This window comes from Simochromis diagramma, unplaced genomic scaffold (genome assembly GCF_900408965.1).
Source record: "Simochromis diagramma unplaced genomic scaffold, fSimDia1.1 OVJJ01000433.1, whole genome shotgun sequence".
Lineage (NCBI taxonomy): Eukaryota > Metazoa > Chordata > Actinopteri > Cichliformes > Cichlidae > Simochromis > Simochromis diagramma.
In genome coordinates, this window is record NW_024387031.1 from 330,971 (window position 1) to 351,624 (window position 20,654).

General features: G+C 42.8%; 3 protein-coding genes and 1 pseudogene across 3 annotated transcripts; 3 read left to right on the forward strand and 1 right to left on the reverse strand.

Annotated features, from left to right (window-relative positions):
- Window positions 1-473: 473 nt before the first annotated feature.
- Window positions 474-15,117, forward strand: LOC120740620 (histone H2B 1/2-like). Its single transcript, XM_040043088.1, has 2 exons — window positions 474-484; window positions 14,113-15,117. Exon 2 carries the CDS (start codon window positions 14,121-14,123, stop codon window positions 14,493-14,495), a length of 375 nt encoding a protein of 124 aa, XP_039899022.1. The 5' UTR covers window positions 474-484; window positions 14,113-14,120; the 3' UTR covers window positions 14,496-15,117.
- Window positions 2,015-2,509, reverse strand: LOC120740612 (histone H3). The gene has a single exon (XM_040043079.1). It carries the CDS (start codon window positions 2,465-2,467, stop codon window positions 2,057-2,059), a length of 411 nt encoding a protein of 136 aa, XP_039899013.1. The 5' UTR covers window positions 2,468-2,509; the 3' UTR covers window positions 2,015-2,056.
- On the forward strand, window positions 2,690-8,062 carry LOC120740616 (histone H2A-like). The gene is made up of 2 exons (XM_040043082.1): window positions 2,690-2,817; window positions 7,681-8,062. Exons 1-2 carry the CDS (start codon window positions 2,793-2,795, stop codon window positions 8,040-8,042), a joined length of 387 nt encoding a protein of 128 aa, XP_039899016.1. The 5' UTR covers window positions 2,690-2,792; the 3' UTR covers window positions 8,043-8,062.
- A 5,218-nt stretch (window positions 15,118-20,335) lies between the features above and the next one.
- LOC120740562 lies at window positions 20,336-20,639 on the forward strand (annotated as a pseudogene).
- Window positions 20,640-20,654: the final 15 nt, after the last annotated feature.

A 20,654-nucleotide genomic window follows, 5' to 3' on the forward strand; every position in this document is an offset into this window, starting at 1 on the left:
CATGATTCCATGTTTTGGCACTGATCACCACCTGCACTCATGTATATATCTTTCTACGTAGCACTCTTAATTCTTATTACTACTTTTATTTTTTCATGTCTATTTAAGTGCTATTTATGACACTATGTTTGCACTGAAGCACCGCAGCAATTTCCTAATGTTGTAAACCTGCTCAACATTTGGCAATAAACCCCATTCTGATGACCACAAACTGAACTTCACAGGTTACAGGCCTATTCAATACCGTGGTTTATTAATAATCACTGAACAGTCATAGACCAAACAAAAGAAAAATAAATTTCACTTATTCATCAGTTTATTTGTAAATGTCTTCCTGCCATAAATCTGCTTGATGGAGAAGTGCTTGCTTAGTAGATTCCTTTTTTTTTTTTTTTTTTTTAAGCTAACTAACCCACTGTTGATCTAGTAAAAGGTGGACATGAGTGGCTGAAACCCAATGAAGCTTCTTAAACCTCTTCCTGATGTGTGCCTGAAATATCATCTTCACCAATCATATCAATATAACAGTTTTGATGTGATCTTCCTTTCTGAAAGGCTTACTCACTCTCACAATCCTGACATAACCTTCATACAAGCAACATTGTCTAACATTAGTACGCAGATTTTATGTACTTGAAATGCAACATGTCCGTTTAAACTGCAAACAAAGTATCAAAGGCATCGCAAACAAGAAGTTTTGCCAGGTTATCTACATTTAGTTGACGTGCTTCCAGGTATAAATAATAATAACTTTAAAAAGCTTCTTTGAACGAGTGGATCAGAATTACAGAACATACACCACAAGTGTGTTTGCATGTAGCTCACAGCTGTGGTTCGCTTTCGGTCTAAATGAGAGTTTGTAGTGATTTACAATTATAAGTCTGAACCTCTTTAATCTGTTCAACTGTCTTGTTTTTAAGTTTTAATGCAAGTACTTTAAGGAACAAACAATGAGACAATGTTTATGCTTCGGACAGCACTGAGCAGCTCCTTTAGTGGCAGGCTGCAGCACCCACGATGTGGGACAGAGAGATTACTCAGGTCTTTCCTCCCCACTGCTGTCAGACTCTACAACAAAAACTTGCAGCTGATCAAACACACACATCCACACAAGTGCAATAAGACTGCTATGTGTGCAATTCTTTTTTTCTGACAAAGTTGTACTTTTCTATTTTCTTACTCAGTTGTATATAGCATTTGTATTCTATTGCATACCAGTGTTTTCTAATTTCTGCTACATAACTTTGCACTTTTGCTGTAACGAAACAAATTTCCCACCTGTGGGACTAAAGGTCATCTTATCTTATGCACTTACGACACAGATCTCTGGTTTCAAAGCAAGTTTTTAAAAAGAAAAGTCTGGGTAATAACTTCAGATTTCAGATTTTTATTCATGTACTAAAACAACTAAATGTGTTGCACACACACTGATAGACTAACAGGGCTGTCCCACTTCAGTTCTAGTGTGAACATGAGTTTGACACCTATGGATTAAAGATTTAGTGTCGTTACTTTAATCAAGTGTACTCTCAGAGGTGAGTGGCTCTTACAAGAGCCGTTAGTTGGTTGAGGAAAGTAGCTGGATTTTATTCAGCTTTCTCATTCTTCTTGGCCTGGATGTTGTCAGCCCAGCAACAGACATGGACTACTGGTGTCCCACACAACAACTCAATGTCCACTATGTGAAGGGGCCACACACATGCCTGCTCCTCTCATTAACTGAGAAACTGCTGGCATATTTGTTTTACATCTATGAACAGAATCAACTTTTTGGAGATTTACTTTCCTGGACGACTGAGAATGCATGAAGACGTAAACAGGTCCGTGAAAGGCCCAGCCAATGACATTGGCCATGGTGAGGCAATTCTGAAAATAAAGTCAGTGAATTCCACGTTGATGCAAACTGTAATTTCTGGTATAGAAACAGCATTAAGATTGAAGTGAGCACAAAATTTATTTTATAAAAAGAATACTAATAAAAAGAATAAAGGAGCGAGCTCTTGGTGTGAGTGAGGTGGCTCTGAAAAGAGCCGTTGTTGGTAGGAGAGCGTGCAGCTTAAGCTCTCTCTCCGCGAATGCGGCGAGCCAGCTGGATGTCTTTGGGCATGATGGTGACCCTTTTGGCGTGGATGGCGCACAGGTTGGTGTCCTCGAAGAGTCCGACCAGGTAAGCCTCGCTGGCCTCCTGCAGAGCCATGACAGCAGAGCTCTGGAAGCGCAGGTCGGTCTTGAAGTCCTGAGCGATCTCGCGGACCAGACGCTGGAAGGGCAGCTTGCGGATCAGCAGCTCGGTGGATTTCTGGTAACGGCGGATCTCGCGCAGAGCCACGGTACCAGGCCTATAACGATGGGGCTTCTTGACGCCTCCGGTGGCCGGGGCGCTCTTACGAGCAGCCTTGGTGGCCAGCTGCTTCCTGGGGGCTTTACCGCCAGTAGACTTGCGAGCAGTCTGCTTGGTTCGTGCCATTCTTCCTCACTTTTCTTTTCTTGTGATACGAGCAGAAAATGTAGCGAACAGAGGAGACTCGCTGCTCTTAAAGTGTGTGACTGGCTGTGACGCGGTGCCGCTCCGGCTCGTGATTGGTGATGGGCTCCACGTGGAGCATCGGCCCGCCTCGGTGTGTGCTGCTCATTGGAGAAAAGTGCATTGAATTTGCGCGCTGCCGCAAGCCTCTCTGCGATTGGTGCGTGACGAAGCTGCGCGCGCTCTGCGGAAATATAAGCGAGGCTTTGAGCTGATCGGGCCACATTTTCTCTTGGTCTCGATACTACGAAGAAAAGAACCTGTCAAAATGAGTGGGCGCGGAAAGACCGGAGGATTGGTTATTAGTTATGTAATCATGCCCCCTTATGCCCCATTATCGTTTGCTTCAAACTTCAGCAATTTATGGGTGAGACTCAAGTACATCGGAGACGGGGACCCCCCGACCCGTGATTATGTTGCTGAAGAGCTGATATTGCAAACATCATGGCTGAATGTGCAGGACATATACTCCTTCATTGCTCTCCCCAGTAAACGGGATTTTGAGCTGTGTTTCACCGAAGAGGCGCCTTTACGTCGCTTCTTAGAGATTTCTCTTTCTAACGCATTGCATCCGAAATGGAAAGACTGGCAAGTGGAGTCTTCTGTCCAGGTAGAGGTAGTGACTCTTGTTGTTAAGTTCTGGACTGGAAGGATTCCAGACCAAGATATCGAGCTATATCTTAAAAGGTACTGCGAGATTCTTCAACCCCCAGTCAAGCCAGTGGATAAATTCGGATTCTGGTATGGAGTCCGAAAATATAAAGTTCGGATGCGTAGAGATGAAGCTGGACATATAATCTCTATTCCGAATTCCATCTCGTTGGGCCCCTACAATGGCAGGATTATTTATCCGGGCCAATCGGTGAGGTGTTTCATCTGCCAAGGTCCAGACCACCAGGCGAGAGAATGCCCCACTGTAAAATGTTGGAAATGTGGTGAGTTGGGCCACAAGGCTAAAATTTGCCAAAACGAAAGTGAGTGCTCCCTCTGTGGTGCGAAAGGGCACACCTTCTTTAAATGCCCCAAGTCTTTTGTGAATATACTTAAATCTTCCCAACAACCTCGACCTTCTGACACCATGGAGTTCCCTTCTTTGGTGGATCCTTCTCAAGTCTTGGATCCCCCCGTGAATGACCAGGTGAGAGAGCCCCCTCCCTCTACTCCCCCCCACCTTCCTCCGACAGTTGCCCCACTGTCACTCCCAGTTTCGCTTGGATTGGACAATTCACAAGTGGATGATCAGGATAACCAGTCTAGCCCTGTTCAAAATGAGTTACCATCTCCATTGTCTCAGTCAAGTAAAAAAAGTGACGAGAGTGATGAAGAGCTAGATGGTAACCTAATCATAGAGACATCGGATGGTGAGAATGAAAGCGATAGTGATGACGAAGAAATTGACAGCGAGCAGACACCTGATGACGACGGAGATAGCGAGGAGCATGGATCCTTCCCTCTCTCAGAGGCGGCATCTCTGGCTCTTGCTTCGCTGCCCGGGGAAACGAAAGTAAAACGGAAGACCTTCTTTAGTGGAAGTCACCCGGCCCTCAATGAGCTCGTCAACGAGGATACGGGAGGAAGCAGAAAAAGGAGCGTTTCTGCTTCTAGTGCTGGAAGAGATAAGCGGAAGGATAATAGACCAAGTCCCCCGTGAGTAATATTTCTGAGATGGTCTCTCCTTTAGTCAACCTATGAGTAACATCAAAATAATAACATTTAATGTCAGAGGTCTCCAATCAGATAAGAGTAGGAAAAGGAAGGTTGATTTCTTAAAAAGACTTGATTATGATATTTTGTGCCTTCAAGAGATGAGATTAAAGACACACGTGGATGTATGTGAATTAAATAAAATGTGGAACACTGCCCATTCAATAATATCGATAGGGGAAGACAGCTCTGATGGAGTGGGTATTTTCTTTAAAAAAGATGCGGTGAATATAATTAAAAGAAGAGACATAATACCGGGACGACTCCTCCTTGTTGATTGCTGTTATTACGGGCAAAGGTTGCGTATTATTAATGTTTATAATGCACCCGAACGAACGAAAAAGTTACAATTATTGAGAAAATTGAAGTATTTATTAGAGATTGGTTTTAATATAATTCTATGTGGAGATTTTAACATTGTTACTGAAGCAACTGACAGAATATCCAAGGTTGAATTTAGAGAACTGCGGGAAAGCAAATTGTTGGTTAAAGTTTGTAAAGAAGCAGCACTTCGTGATTTATACAGGCACTTGCATCCACATACCGTCCACTACACTAGATTCGATTCGTTAACTAAAACAAGGATTGATAGATTCTACATATCACGTAATGTTCAAGGTCTGAAATATGACACTCTTTTAACAGACTTTTCTGACCATATGGTGGTTATGGCAACAGTGTCGTGTTGTCCCCATGAATTTTTGAACTATTGGAAATTGAATACATCCTTGTTAGCAGACGAGTTGCTTGTGTCCGAAGTTAAATCTGAAATTAGGAAAATATTACATCTTAATATTTTTACTACTTCTTTCTCGGAACTTTGGGAGCTTCTTAAACGACGTATGTGTCAATTTTTTAAATTTAAAGCGAGAGAATTAAATTATGCAAAGAATGTAAAATATAACGAAGATGTGAGTAGATATATATGTTTAAGAAATAAGAAGGAGAAGGAAGAGGAGGAGGAAAATCAAATGATGTCTCTTAAAGAGGACATTGATCGAGTCAATAGAGAAGTTTTATTTAATGTGTTGCGACGTACTGACTTTCACGGAAACAGTGATTATATGATTTTTAATAATCAAAAGAAAAGTCGGAATGATTTTATTGTCTCAATTAAGGATAAATATGGAAAGTCAGTTTTTAAAGAAGAGGGGAAAAGACAAGTAATTAGAGACTATTGTTCGGAGATGTTTTCATCCATAGTTACAAACTGCGACGCTATTAACAACTTTTTGAGTGAGGTTGAACCATTAGATCCTGTCATTTATGAAACTTTGATTGGAAAAATTAAAAGAGAGGAAGTGGAGTCAGTAATTAACCAACTTAGTACCGATAAAACACCTGGTCTGGATGGACTCCCCTCTGAATTTTACAAAATTGTGAGTAAAGAACTGTCTGAATTATTAACTCAGTATTTTAATGAAGGAATAGAAAGAGAAACAATGGGTAAATCGTTTTATGAGGGAGTTATGTGTTTATTATATAAGAAAGGTGATAGAGAAGATATTAACAATTATAGGCAACTGACAATAATGAATGTAGATTACAAGATTTTTGCTAAAATAATTATGTCTAGACTAGAGGATGTATTAGATATTATCATTGAAAAAGAACAAACATGCGCAATTAAGGGACGATTGATGTGGGATAACTTAAATATGTTAAGAGAAATTATTTATAATGGAAAGGATTCAGAACTCTGCATTTTAGGATTAGATCAAAGGAGGGCTTTTGATTCTGTTTCCCACTCTTATTTATGGAAAGTAATGAAAGCTTATAATTTTCCGGACCAATTTATTTCTATTATCCAATTGATTTATAAAAAGTCCCTAGTGCAAGTTAAGGTAAATGGAAAGCTCTCATCCCCTTTTAGTGCTGAGTGCGGGGTTAAACAAGGATGTCCTTTGAGTGCTGCGTTATATGTCCTTGCAATTAATCCCTTATTGAAAAGGATAAATGATGATAAACGGATCAAGGGATACGTCCTTGATAAATCCCTTAAAATCGCAGCTTTGGCGTATGCAGATGACGTGACGGTGATAATTAGAAACCAAAATGAATTGTCTTCAGTTATGGAGATATTACACCATTACGAACAGGCATCAGGTGCCAAGCTGAACCAAGACAAAACTGAAGGGGTGTGGCTTGGACATCCGACCAGACAACCTAAAATGATGATCTCTCTATGTAGGGAGATTAAAATTTTAGGTATATGGATTGATAATACTGACTCTTGTTTACTAAATTGGAATAAGAAAGAAAATGAAATTAAAATGGAAATTATGAAATGGGAAAATAAAGATACAAATTATAAAACACGTATTAATATTGTAAAAACACACATAATTTCGAAACTTCTTTTCCTTGCCGCAATTTTTCCTCCTCCGAGAACAACTGTAATGAAAATAAGTAAGATGTGCATTAAATTTATCTGGGGATCCAATCGAGAAGTGACTAAGAGAAAATTTATGTACAAGAGTAAGAAGCACGGGGGTTTGGGAGCCCCAGACTTAGAGATTGTTTTGCGAATTCCTTTTATAAAAATTACTCAAAGCGCAATTTCTCGGGGTGCCCCGTGGGTTCGAGGGAAGGAGCAGTTGTGGCAAAAGAAAAGAGGCAGGGCCAGAGCGGGCGTTCCATGCCACAGACTTATGTTTGGTGACTTATCAAGTCAATGGGAACATTATAGTTTAAATATTCTCCAAGATAATACGAAAAATATTTATAAAAAAATTAATGACACCAAAAATGAAGGTGTAATTCAATATAAGTATGCAAATGAAGATGAAAACCTTTCAATAGTTAAAAATATACAAGACAAATTATTATCTGAAAGCATGAGAGACGTGGTATGGCTCATCTCGCTCGGGCGCCTCCCTGTGAGAGCGGTGGTACAATGGAGTTGCTTTGTTACCACCATGAAATGTCCTATGACAGACTGTGATGAAGATGAGACCCTAGAACATCTTCTATTGGATTGTTATAGGACAACTGAGATCAGGCAGAAGATGACAGAGATTGGTTATGATGTAGATGTTAATATTAAAGCAGTTAAGTATGGTTTGTTTAAAGAAAAAATGTGTGATGACAAAAGGAGACTCTTTTGGTTAGTAATGTGTGTAATAAACACACATATTTGGAAAACTCGTGCCAAAGGAGTACTTGAACAAAAGATGATAAGTAGTGATGTGGTAAGTAAACATATCATTACAGACCTGCGGAGAAGACGAACAATGGACCTGAAACTTGGGAAAGTTTTCCCCTGGAATGAATTAAAACTGTAAGTCTTGTGAACGTTGTGTGGACTCAGATGCTAGATTTTCCTCCTTGTTTCTCCTTTTTGTATGTGCTCATAGTTTTGTATATGTAATTGTATGTGTATGTGCATTTTATATGTAAACTTGTTTAATTTAAATAAAGTTTAAAAAAAAAAAAAAAAAGAAAGACCGGAGGCAAAGCCAGAGCTAAGGCCAAGACCCGCTCATCCCGTGCCGGGCTTCAGTTCCCCGTGGGTCGTGTCCACAGACTGCTGCGCAAAGGTAACTATGCCGAGCGTGTAGGAGCCGGCGCTCCCGTTTACCTGGCGGCTGTGCTCGAGTACCTGACCGCTGAGATCCTGGAGCTGGCTGGCAACGCAGCCCGCGACAACAAGAAGACTCGTATCATCCCACGTCACCTGCAGCTGGCTGTGCGCAACGACGAGGAGCTCAACAAGCTTCTGGGTGGAGTCACCATCGCTCAGGGTGGTGTGCTGCCCAACATCCAGGCTGTGCTGCTGCCCAAGAAGACCGAGAAGCCCGCCAAGGCCAAGTAAACGCAAAGCGCTCTGCTTCACCAAAAACAAAGGCTCTTTTAAGAGCCAAACACTTCTCTCTGAGCAAACATCCTTCTTGATGTTATGGTGTTTGTAACAAGTTGTGTACTGGGAAATCTAGATGATGCATCTTCATTTACTTTCAAATGGACATTTATTCATGTCATCTTACACAATCAGGGACTGAAATCCACCTTCAAATAAAAAACTACTTTCATTAACTCCAAATCTCTGTGCGTTTAGTCTATTCTTGTTTTGTCAATGAAACAAACTTTAGGTCTTCATATAAAACTAAAGCAAAAAGCTCTGCCTCCTGCGTTGTGGTGTGGGGTCATATTCACCTCATTGCTCATCTTACTAATTAAGAATACATTGGATGTCACTAATTATTAGCTTAACTGACTGTGGACACTCATCATGGTTCACTCTCTTTATAATTAAAACAGTTTCTAAGCTCATGGAAACAGACAACATGCAGTTCAAACCTTGTTAAACACAATAGGAAAATATAACAACGTGAGGTGGAGAGGGACAGGTGGAGGAAAATGTGCAGCTGTTTGCGACGTGTTCAGCACTGCTGCTGAATTTGGGACATTTTGTCAAGGCACTTACATCTACGCTTAGGGTTTTGTGTCTATTGTGAGTAGAATAAAACAATTCGAAGAATAGAATGTGTTTAGGTTTTCTTGGATAATAGGGGGCAGCTAGAAGAAGGAAAATCTACAGTCTGACTTCATTCACTCATTAAAATATCTAAAGACATAATGAAAGACTGCAGAAATATCAAAGCAAAGTTGTATCCAGACAAACAATAGTATCATTATATTTAAGAATAATTAGACTATTAATGTGTGTTTAAGAGACTCTGATATGTTTTACAGTTTACAGTTCAAGAGTATTAATGCAGGAATCCACTAAGTGGAGTCAAAAAGAAACTATTTACTGCTGCTGGCTGTTTTTCACTGACATTCTGCAGCCATGAAGTAACAGTGTACTGTCACGTACCAACTGGCTATGCTCAGCTTTTTAAAGCTCTTCCTTAGTGTGATTGTCATCTTAAACAACCTGCTCATCGACATGCCTGAGGCGTTTATGATTCATACTGGTTGTACTCGTCCCAATAGCCCCTTGGAATATTCCAACAATCAAAGGCATGTGCTGCCGTTGATTTCCTTTCTTCTCTTAAAGAATTTACAACACTTTTATAATGCAGTTGTTATTAAAATAACTGAGAATAGATTTCACATTTATGAATGTATTTTTAACTGATATCATTAATAAAGGCCAGAGGTTCCCTACATCTTTTAAAAGACAAAGTCATTTTGTGCAAGAGTTTCCAGCAGGTCAACAGCGCAATAGTGAGCAAAGCAGTGTAAACTTGTGGAAACAGAAAGGAACTACATCGATATCTATTGTAAGTAATGCATGTAAGTGTATGCTCCATCTTCGAAACAAGAAAGGCATCTGGGATCTCCAGAAATGAATCAACACAAACGATGGTGGGGACATTTTCTCTCTAAGAATACTGCAGCATGGTGGGAGCAGCTACATGTAATCTCCCAGCATGCTCCAGGACAGCTGAAGGAGAGTGTGTCCTGGTCCATCATATTTGTTCTGGTTATATTTGTGTTTAAGTTGTGTTACTGGTTTCGACTGCAGAGCTCACAGACAGAGGAGAGAATTTCACAGAGTAAAACCAGAAATGATGTCACACTCAGACACTTTCACAGTGTTCACAAACAAACATTTCTTGTTATTTTTCTATACTTAAAGAAAATGTTTGATTACTTCCTCCCTTTACTTGGTGTGAATCAAAGCTGTTCGTGTTTTCATTAACTTGTTTTTTGTGTTTCTGATCAGTCGTTCATTTCTAACCAGCAGCTTCTTCCTCATCTGAGTCTTTCACACTGGCCCTTTCCCAAGTACACAAGTCCGTACTCGCCGAGAACGCAAGCACGGACTCGCAATTTGTACAATTGTAACACCAGCGTACTTGATGATGTCACAGGTCCAGAGTTTTTACTGTCGTCCCCTCTTAATTTAACTGTGATTAATATGTTATGAAGCTTAACTTTAATCTCAGCCAAACCGATTTACTCAGGACAGTGGTGATGCAAATCTGAAGGCTAGAGTGTCCAATTTCACAGCCGTTTACTTCCGGTATACCTGACCTTCTGAGGTCCGAGTCCTCAGGAGGATGCGGCCCTTTTGGACACGACTCACAAGTACGTACAAGTACACATATTGAGACAGGCCCACTGTTTGTACCTGTTCTGTTTGTTTCCATTTATTTCCATAGCGATTCACAGTGAATTAAATAAAGCACTTTATAACTCTGTAAATAGAAATGTGATGAGGGACGACGCGACACGGAACAGAGAGAGATTCTGGCATGAATACACAGAAGGTAATGAGGGACTAGGGAACATACGGGGAGGACAGCTGAGGACAATTACACATAACAAGACAGGAAGGACACAGAACTGCAAAATACTGACCAAGATGAGGACCTTAAACGTAACACAGGGAGGACACAGAGACGACAGGAGGGGGCACAGAGACACGAGGAGAGCGCAGACATAACAGGCTGGGGAAACATGATAAACATGATGGAATTAAACACAAGTGAATAAAGCCACAATAATTCACAATTAAATAAACGCAGATACATAAATGGAGATAAAGGGCAAAGAAACAAGGGGAAATCTAATCAACTAAACTGAACAGGCAACCTAGGGATTTTAAGAATACAAATGAACTTAAAACAGAATGTCAAAACTCAAAACACTGGGTTAGAAGTCCTGGGACCATGACAAATACAACATATGCAAACCAGAGAATCGCAAAAAAAAAAAAATTACATGAAACTTTTTTGTTTGATAGAAAAGAACAGATAAACTAACTTATGATTAGTTTCATATTTAGTTCTAAACTCTGACTGCCTGCAGTACTGCACCTGAAGGCCTCCTTTAAATACACACTTCTCAGTCAGTTCCCTCATGTTGAGGAACACCATGTTGTGTTGTGTATGAAGTGTGGAGAGGAGTCCAGCGTTATAATAATCTTGTGACAAGAACTAGTTCTGATGGAGTAAACCATTTTTTAAAAATTCTGCTTGCACATTCAGCTTTCTGCTGAAGAAGCTTGGATGCAGGGAAGGATGAAGGCAACTTCAGTTATTGAGTATCCTAATCTTTCTCTTTTACTGCAGCTTTATTTACAGTGTTTATGAAAGGCATTCAGAGGTTTTGGAGTGAGTCTGCCTTGATGTGCAACTAAATTCCTTTTATAGAGAATAAATATGCTGATGCTGAGTGGCTGCTGTTCTTCAGCTCGTAGAAACCATCATACACTTGCTGTTATACACTACACACCTATGCTTATTTGTTTATACTGGTTTTCTTTGTCATGGATTCTAAGTAAACTGAGAATCAGCTGATCTAACCTCTGACCTACATCTCACCCAAGTTACCCACATTCAATTTTTAGCTGCCAAAACACTAGATATCTATCTGTAAGAATTTACATTTTACTATTTTAAACTTGTGTTTCCAATGTTCACTTTCTGGTGGGCTAAAGGAGATGTGAACACAAGTATGAAAATGAGGAAGTTGGACTTCTGCTGAATGATCATCATTACAACTGTCAGAGACATGCACACACAAAACTGAAACCCTACAGAGCTTCAGTCTATATCAGAATGAAGTATTGACTCTAAGAAATGCACTAGAGACTGGAAGCAAGAATTTGACCTTTTGATATTTTTTTGAGTCAGTGTGTAAATATAGGCGATACAATTGGATCTCTTAGTCTGAGTCTGTGTTATAAAGGATTAAATTATAAATATAATCCACAGTTTAACTTTGTTTGTTAAACTGGATTTTCAGTGGTCCAGGGTAAAAAGGGAAGAGAGTACAAACATGCCCCACTCGTTCGCTCCTCTCTCATTTGTCTTCAGCACTCTCACCCACTCCACTCCACTCCACGCCATGCTGCCAGAGAAACAGGTCAAGTAAAAAGGACAGGTCCAGGAGTTTATGCACAGGAAAAACGTGGTTAAAACAAATTGAGAAATCACGCAAGAAACAGATTATCAGAGTTGTACTGACAAGTATGACTCAATGATCCAGCGAAGACGCCTTCTGAGCCCTCAGCTTAAATAGCAGCCCAGGAGTCAAGGTAATCAGGCAGATTCACAGCGGGTGCGTGGGCCAAGGGTGGGAGCCCAGCTTAGCTCTGCCAAGGGAGGTCAGAGAGAGGCAAACTCAAAACAACATGTGGCCTGGAAACTAGGCCAACCAGGGAGACACGGAGACCATGACAGGAAAGAGTCATCCCGAAATCCAACTCTTGATGTGATGATTACACGATGCTGAGCGAAGTAACAACTACAGAGCGTATGTTGGCACCTTTATCAGTCAGCTCTGCGCTGATGTCAAACTTTGTCTCACCAACTTTGTCCCTTAACACAAAAGCTTTTTAGCTGTCCACCTAAACATCGTAGGCTAAATGTGGCGCAGAACACAAACTGAATAAACATGAAGTTCATTGTATAAATTATAGAAAAAGGTGTTATGGAAAATTCTAGTTATCCTCACATTTACATTTAGGTGGCTAGAACTTCACTGTATGATTTTGTATAACCTTTGCATGCTTAGATGAAGTATGTGTATGTGTCAGTATGACCTTATAAAACTGCTTAGCTAGGCGTAATGATGTTTCACTATGTTATCTGCTAACTGTTTTGCTCAGAAGGATGAAACTCAGGGCCAGCGACAGGAGCTCCCAGGGGAAAGATGGTAGGCGTTGCTCTCTGCCCAGCCACAGCCCATGCACTCAGAAACCTTTTGTAACTAAAAGATACAGAAAGTTGTGTGTGGGGGGTATGAAAGAGGAGCTGAGACATCCCAAGGGCAGAGCGCTCATAACTTAGACCTGTGATGTTTTGATGTGTGTGTTCGCTCTCCTGTATGCATGCAGTAATAAATAGCTTGACCACAGCACTTTTTGTGTTGCAGACTTTATTTTATCTGAAAATTCCACGACAAAGGATTGTGCAAGTTACCTCAGTTTCTAAATCAGATTCACTTCTAGGCTTGACAAACATCAGGATGACGTTGACAACTCCATTAGCCAGAGTTCGCATGAAGGCAGGACCCAAAAGCAGACTGAATAAACTGAATGAAACTATACACACACAATACTGTATTAATCACAGAAGTGATCGGGCAGAATCCAGAGAAATGGGAGAATCCAGAGACCCTGAGAGTATGAGGAAGAAAAGCCCATAAAAACAAAAAATCACGAGCGGCCCACTGGGCAAATGCCCGATGGCCAGCTCAGCCCTGCATCACAATATGAACCACATCAAATTACAACGAAAAAAATAGTTTAACTGCTGGAACCAAATATTAATCTTTTTTATACATAAACCATTTCGGTAACACTTACACACACTCGGCTACTAAATGAATGTGTTGTCACACCATAACTATTTCGTTGTTGTGAAAGTGTTGGCAGCATTAACTAATCTAACGGTCATCTACCAATCTAATTCAAGGGTCATGTCTGTGTTCTCCCACAGAAAATGATCCTACACGAACAACATGCTGCTTCAGACACTGATCCTCCCGGTGGAAGTGCACCTTCTTTTTCCTCCTTTTAAGATTTTTAATGTTAATTTAAATTCAAAATCAACGGCTAAAAAAATATATGAACACCAGATAATAAAAAAGTGAATGGCTCAGTCTCATGTGTGCTGTAGTGAGACATTGAACTTAACTAAAACTGTGCAGAGCCAAAGCGATTTGCTTAGTTGGAAATACATTTAGTGCTCATTTAGAACAAATGACTGTCTCAGCAAACGAGGACACAATCACACAGCCCACTGTCTTTGTTAGATGCGCGCCTGTTTCAGCATAGTTCACAAACTCCCTCCAACACAACGTCCGGCCCACTGTGCGGCTCCACCAATGAGATCCGAGGGCCCGCGCAGGGGTATTAGCATACAGCCTGTATAAAAAGCGCTGCTCTCAGTCACGGAGCTCATTCGTTACTGCAGAGTATCGAGGAGAGAAAATGCCTGAACCCGCCAAGTCCGCGCCCAAGAAGGGCTCCAAGAAAGCCGTGACCAAGACCGCCGGCAAGGGCGGCAAGAAGAAGAGAAAGACCAGGAAGGAGAGCTACGCCATCTACGTGTACAAGGTGCTGAAGCAGGTCCACCCCGACACCGGGATCTCTTCCAAAGCCATGAGCATCATGAACTCGTTTGTTAACGACATCTTCGAGCGCATCGCTGCCGAGGCATCTCGCCTGGCCCACTACAACAAACGCTCCACCATCACCTCCAGGGAGATCCAGACCGCAGTGCGCCTGCTCCTCCCCGGTGAGCTGGCCAAACACGCCGTGTCTGAGGGCACAAAGGCCGTCACAAAGTACACGAGCTCAAAGTAAACTGGCTATCAGACGCCAACACAACGGCTCTTTTCAGAGCCACACACTAAACTAACGAGCATAATTTCCTGTAACACTCGGTAGTTAAAATGTCGCCAAATACTTGAATCGCGGATATGGACCTTTGTGTCACTGGGTGGTATTAATCCGTTGCATTGACCGTGACTAAAATGTTTTGCAGTTTTCAGATTGTGGAAAGACAAACAAGCTACAAACAGAATTAATGCGACTTTGTATTGACACTTGTGTTACAGTTCCAAGCACACTTTCTCTATTGTTCCTGATATGCAAAATTGAGTAATTACACTGAAATGCTGTGGCACTGATAAATTGTTAACATTGATGTTGCAGCTTTCTATTGCACGGTCTGTATAGTTTTAATCGTCTGTATTTGTTTTGTTGCAGTTTCTCCATACGTGCAATTTTTGTGGTCCTGTTTCAGTTACATGCAGCATCATGCTCTCGCTTCACTGTGTACTCTACTGCACGTGGTGGAAATGACAAACCCACCTGACTTGATGTGCACTTTGACTTTATAAACACACAACTAGACTATGATACATAAAGGGTGGTTTGGACTACTGGAATGCCAAAATTGGCTAATTTGGTGCCAAAATGTATACTAAAAAAGGCATGAATCAGTATCATTACTTAATACACTTTTGTTGTGTGTGGGTTTTGTTTTTTGTTTCTTCCCCCCCCCCACTTGTCCCACTGGATGGATGACATCTTTAGCATTTGCCTGTACTTCCTATGGCCACAGGCAGGCTCTGCTGTGTCCTTCAAGCTTTCCTATATATGACCAAAGAGGAATTTCCATCAAAGCAATCTTCAATCTAACTGCTGTTAAGCATGTTACTTGTCTTGGACAGAAAATTGTGGTTACACATTTTTCAGTAGGTGGAAGAATCACAGAATCATCCTGAAAGAAGAGCAGAGATATACTGGGCAAAACTAAAGACACTAGATTAAACTGAGGTCGCTATCCAGGACATGAGATGAGCTTTAGTAGTCCCACAGCTGGGAAATTCACCAACATGGGCAGAGCAGGATAAAATAATTACAACAATATTACTATGAATAAAATGATGAAATATGTTTGACTAGTAAAGTCAACAAGTCAAGGTTTAACAGGGAGATAAGCTGGATGTTTTTAGCAGGTATTGAGTATTACACATTGAGATACTCGGTGATCAGTTTGTGGATGTGTGTAGTCACGTGTTCATTCACTGCTGTTGTTTATGTAGAGTCAGTAACTGTAGAAGGAAACTGAGTCAATGCAGACTAAGATCAGAGCCAAAGTGTGGAAGCGAGCTGCTGTAAGGTCACTAATGAAGCTTCTGTACAACAATGTGAGTGAAACTGTGCTTTGGTTAGAAGTGAGCAGCTGTCACACAAGTCTCGCTGCTCCGTGGGCCTCCAGCAGCATCGGTGTGTTTGCTGGGAGCTCGCAGCGTCACTTTGTCCCACAGCTGCGCTCACCAGATGCTGCTTTTAACTCGGAGTGCGTGAACAAACATGTGTATCAGCAGGAAAAGGCTTTTTACGGAGCTCTGCTGCGGCTCCACCGGTTTAGCAGAGAAAAGAGTCCAAGAAGCCGCCGAGCAGCGCTGAGCTCCGCACCGAGTCGCCGAGCTTTGGGAGCTCCACGAACCGAGAGCAGAGAGCACGAGAGCCCGACACGAGGCCTGCACGAGGAGACACAAGCCCGCTGTGGACTGTTCCACTGTCGACCTGCAGTGCTGCTCACACACTCACTTTGAGCTCTTTGATCCCGAGACAACGAAACACAAAATGAAGCTTTGCGAGACACGCGAGAGCTGCGCGCGCTGCCTTCACTCTCCACGGTTCTCATGGTGCGTTTAAGTGCAGCGTGGCGCTTCCGACTTGCCATCCACTGTACGTGAATCTCGATCAGACCGCGAAAGAGGAAAATGTCCGAGGAATCTCCCGCACCTGCTGCCGTCCCGGCCAAGGCGGCCAAGAAAATAAGACGACGACTTCCAAGAGCCCCCCCCAAGAAGGTCGGCCCCAGCGTGTGGGCGAGCTGATTGTGAAAACCCGTGGCGCCTTCCACGGAGCGCAGCGGCGTGTCCGCAGCCGCGCTCAAGAAGGCTCTGGCTGCCCGGAGGCTACGAATGTGGACAAGAACAAGGCCCAGCGTCAAGAACCGCCCATCCAAGAGCCTGGTATAGCGAGGGACACTCTGGTGCAGACTAAGGGCACCGGGGCCTCCGGATCCTTCAAAATGAACAGGTTACTGAGAGCAAAGCCAAGAAGCCCGCAAAGAAAGCCGCTCCTAAAGCCAAGAAGCCGCCGCAGCGGCCAAAGCCAAAGACCGGCAGCAGCAGCTGCCAGAAGTCGCCACAAGAAGGCAGCAGCTAAGAAGCCCGAGCCGCTAAGAATCGCCCAAGAAGGCCAAGAAGCCGCATCGGCGGCCAGAAGCCCAAAGCACAGAGGCAGAGCAAAGAGCCCGTCAAGAGTCGCTGCTAAACGAAGATCCCCGCGGCCCCAGGCTTACAATACACCTGAGAAGAATCCGCGCATAAAAGAGGGGCCAGAGAGCCAAGCCACAAAAGGCTTCAATGAAGGCGCCAAGCATCCAAGGCAGGCGGACAGACAGACACGTGGGAGCTGAACCGCGCCACACTCAAAACTGCGTCTTCTCATAGCAACCACAGCACACCAAGAGCTCCGCTTACTACTCACTCACTCCCACTATGTCATATCACAATAATGTCCATGTATATAAACCTTTTTCCCGCATGTTGTCACTCATTACAATACAACTTGGATTCTATCATGGTGCATTCTGTGCTGTCTTGAAGCAAGTCTACAACTCCAAGAAATACAAATAATAACGACTCAACATTTAAAATCACCTTCATGTACAGACACTTTGCATTTGTCTATGAGACCCTATCATGCAAGAAATACACGGATTAAAAGTGTAAATCAGACATTGAAAAGTAATTTTAAAAAAAATAATTCAATTGTGATGAAAAATACTTTATAGATGCAGTATATTATCTGATCCTCTCCGCTCTCATAGTCGCTACTATATTATCATAAGAAGATATATGGGGATTTGTTTACACTTCCTACTTTTGTTTCTTGAAGCCTACATGGCTGGTTGTAATGGATAGTCAACTTATATTTTAATGAGACTAATAATATAATATTATACAGGGCAAAATTGCTCTACTTCCCAACCTTACCTCGCAAATCTAGCCGTGAATTACAATAGGTCATTCCAGGACACATTATTCCAGCTGAACCAATAAGCATTTTGATTTTACCATGTATTCATATATCATTACTTTATTTTATAACCTATTTTGGATTATGTGAACATTTGAACTAATGAATTCTCTAGCATTCCAAGGGTGCCGGGAAAATCCGTTAGGTTTAAAATATAAGCATTGGAGGTTTACTCTTTGGACCGCACCGACTTCTTTGGCATATCCCAGCTGAACGAAAGAGTCAGCGGGCTGCCCTGTGTCCCCCTCCCACGTAGTTTGTCCACTACTTCTATGTGTCAGTCTGGGGGCGGGGGTGGTCTCTAACCCAGGTTAGTAACTAAGGTGGCTTTTGTTTTGGCGAGCTGCAGCGTTCACATCACTTTTAACAGGCAGACCCCCACTGTCAATGCCCATTTTACACTATGACAGTACACACCAAAGTTTATAGGCGAACCAACTGATTGCCAATCAGAGGCTGCAGGTTCGCAACTTAATGTCATTCTTGGGAGCTTTTAAGGTCGCATGAAAATGCTTATGAGAAACACAAATCCACTATTGTCCTTAAAACAGGGTTGACAAAGACATGTCTAACAAAACCCACACTAGGAATCAGTTCCTGTTCTTCTGAGAACCAGCTGCCCCTATTATCGCAAGCAAACGCTAATGTAATAGTTTTATTCTACTCACAATAGACACAAAACCCTAGCGTAGAGGTAGGTGACGTAAAAAATGTCCGCAAATTTCAGCAGCATGCTGAACACGTCGCAACAGCTGCCATTTTTCCTCACTGATCCGCTCCAGCCTCACGTTGGTATAGTTTCCTATTGTGGTTTAACAAGGTTTGAACTGCGTGTGGCCTGTTTCCATGAGCTGAGAAAACTGTTTTAATTATAAAGGCGAGTGAACCATGATGATGTCCACAGTCAGTTAGGAAGCGAATATTAGTGGACATCCAATTTACTCTTTGTAGCTCTCTTCACGAAAACACAGACACAGGTCAGGTTTCGTGAAACGGCACGTTTTATTATTGGGCTTGCTTCTGCCTCAGGCTTCACCATCACCATACGCCGATACGCCGTGGAACTGGTCACGAGCGAACAGTAAACAAACCATTAGCAACTTTACAGTAAACATATTAAGTCCAAAACACAAAATAAAAAAAAACAGTTCTCAATGGACAAATACCTCGTTGGCTGACTTGTCCAGAAAGAGGTCCTTAAATCCTTAGTATTGCCCTTTCTTTTAGTAAACCTTTAGCATTAAATCGCTTCAGAGAGGACATCTGCCTCCCTCGCAGTCCAGGAAAGGTCTCGCCTCGTGGGCTCTCGTTTAAGGGTATGTCTCACGAGACACTAGGCTCTCACCGTACACATGTACAATTTCAAAGAAAGACATTCAACGCAAACTATATATATTTTGAAATTATGTAAAGTATTATAAAGCAGTCATCTACATCATGAAATCCACACAGAACATTTTAAACAGCATTTAACGAGCGCTTAATTCGTAAGATGAGCAATGAAGGTGAATAGTGACGACCAACACCACAACGCCGGAGGCAGAGCTTTTTGCTTTAGTTTTATATGAAGACCTAAATTAAGTGTTCATTGACAAAAAACACACAGAGGTTTGGAGTGATGAAAGGTTAGTTTTTTTTATTTGAAGGTGATTTCAGTCCCCTGATTCTGTGAGATGACAGGAAGAAATGACAGTTCAAAGTAAAATGAAGATACATCATTTCCCAATACACAAGTTGTTACAGACAGTAAGAGCAAGAAGGATGTTTGCTCAGAGAGAAGTGTTTGGCTCTTAAAAGAGCCCCGTTTGTTGTTGGTGAAGCCGAGCGCTTTGCTTGACTTGGCCTTTTGGCGGGCTTCTCGGTCTTCTTGGGCAGACAGCACAGCCTGGATGTTAGGGCAGCACACCACCCTGAGTCGATGGGACTCCCCCCCAGGACTTGTTTGAGCGTCCTCGTCGTTGGCGCACAACCAGCTGCAGGTGACGTGGGATGATACGATCTTCTTGGTGTCGGCGGGCTGCGTTGGCCAGCCAGCTCCAGGAAATCTCAGCTGTCAGGTACTCGAGCACAGCTGCCAGGTAAACGGGAGCGCCGGCTCCTACACCTCGGCATAGTTACCTGTTGCGCAAGCAGTCTGTGGACACGACCCACATGTGAACTGAAGCCCCGGCACGGAGGAGCGGGTCTTGGACTGTAGCTCTGGCTTGTGGCCTCCGGTCCTTTCCAGCGGCCGAACTCATTTTGACAGGTTCTTTAATGCGAAGTATCGAGAAACCTAAGAGAAAATGTGGCCCGTCAGCTCAAAGCCTCGCTTATATTTCCGCAGAGCAGCGCGCAGCTTCCGTCACGCACCAATCGAGAGGAGGCTTGCGGGCAGCGCTCAACATCAATGCACTATGTCTCCAATGAGCGAAGCACACACCGAGGCGGGGCGATGCTCCACGTGGAGCCCGGTCACCAATCACGAGCCGGAGCGGCACCGAGTCAACAGCCAGTCACACAAAGATAAGAGGCAGCGAGTCTCCTCTGTTGCTACTTTATTCTGCTCGTATCAACAAAAAAAGAAAAGTGATTGAAGAATGGCAAGAACCAAGCAGAATGCTCGCAAGTACCACTGGCGGCAAAAGCCCCCAGGAAGGCAGCTGGCCACCAAGGCCGCTCGTAAGAGCGCCCCGCCAACGGAGGTGTCAAGAAGGCCCCATCGTTATAGGCCTGGTACCGTGCGCGTTGCGCGAGATCCGCCGTTAACAGAAATCCACACCGAGCTGCTGATCCGCAAGCTCCCTTCCACGCCTGGTGCGCAGAGATCGCTCAGGACTTCAAGACCGACCTGCGCTTCCAGAGCTCTGCTGTCATGCTCTGCAGGAGGCAAGCGAGGGCTGACCTGGTCGGACTGCT

What these genes read in the sequence shown, in the direction of transcription:
- LOC120740612 (XM_040043079.1), bottom strand. Translation starts at nt 2,467, where the DNA reads ATGGCACGAACCAAGCAGACTGCTCGCAAGTCTACTGGCGGTAAAGCC.
- LOC120740616 (XM_040043082.1), top strand. Translation starts at nt 2,793, where the DNA reads ATGAGTGGGCGCGGAAAGACCGGAG. An exon ending in TGGGCGCGGAAAGACCGGAG is followed by an intron (nt 2,818 to 7,680) that starts GATTGGTTATTA and finishes GAAAGACCGGAG; the next exon opens with GCAAAGCCAGAGCTAAGGCC.
- LOC120740620 (XM_040043088.1), top strand. Translation starts at nt 14,121, where the DNA reads ATGCCTGAACCCGCCAAGTCCGCGCCCAAGAAGGGCTCCAAGAAAGCC.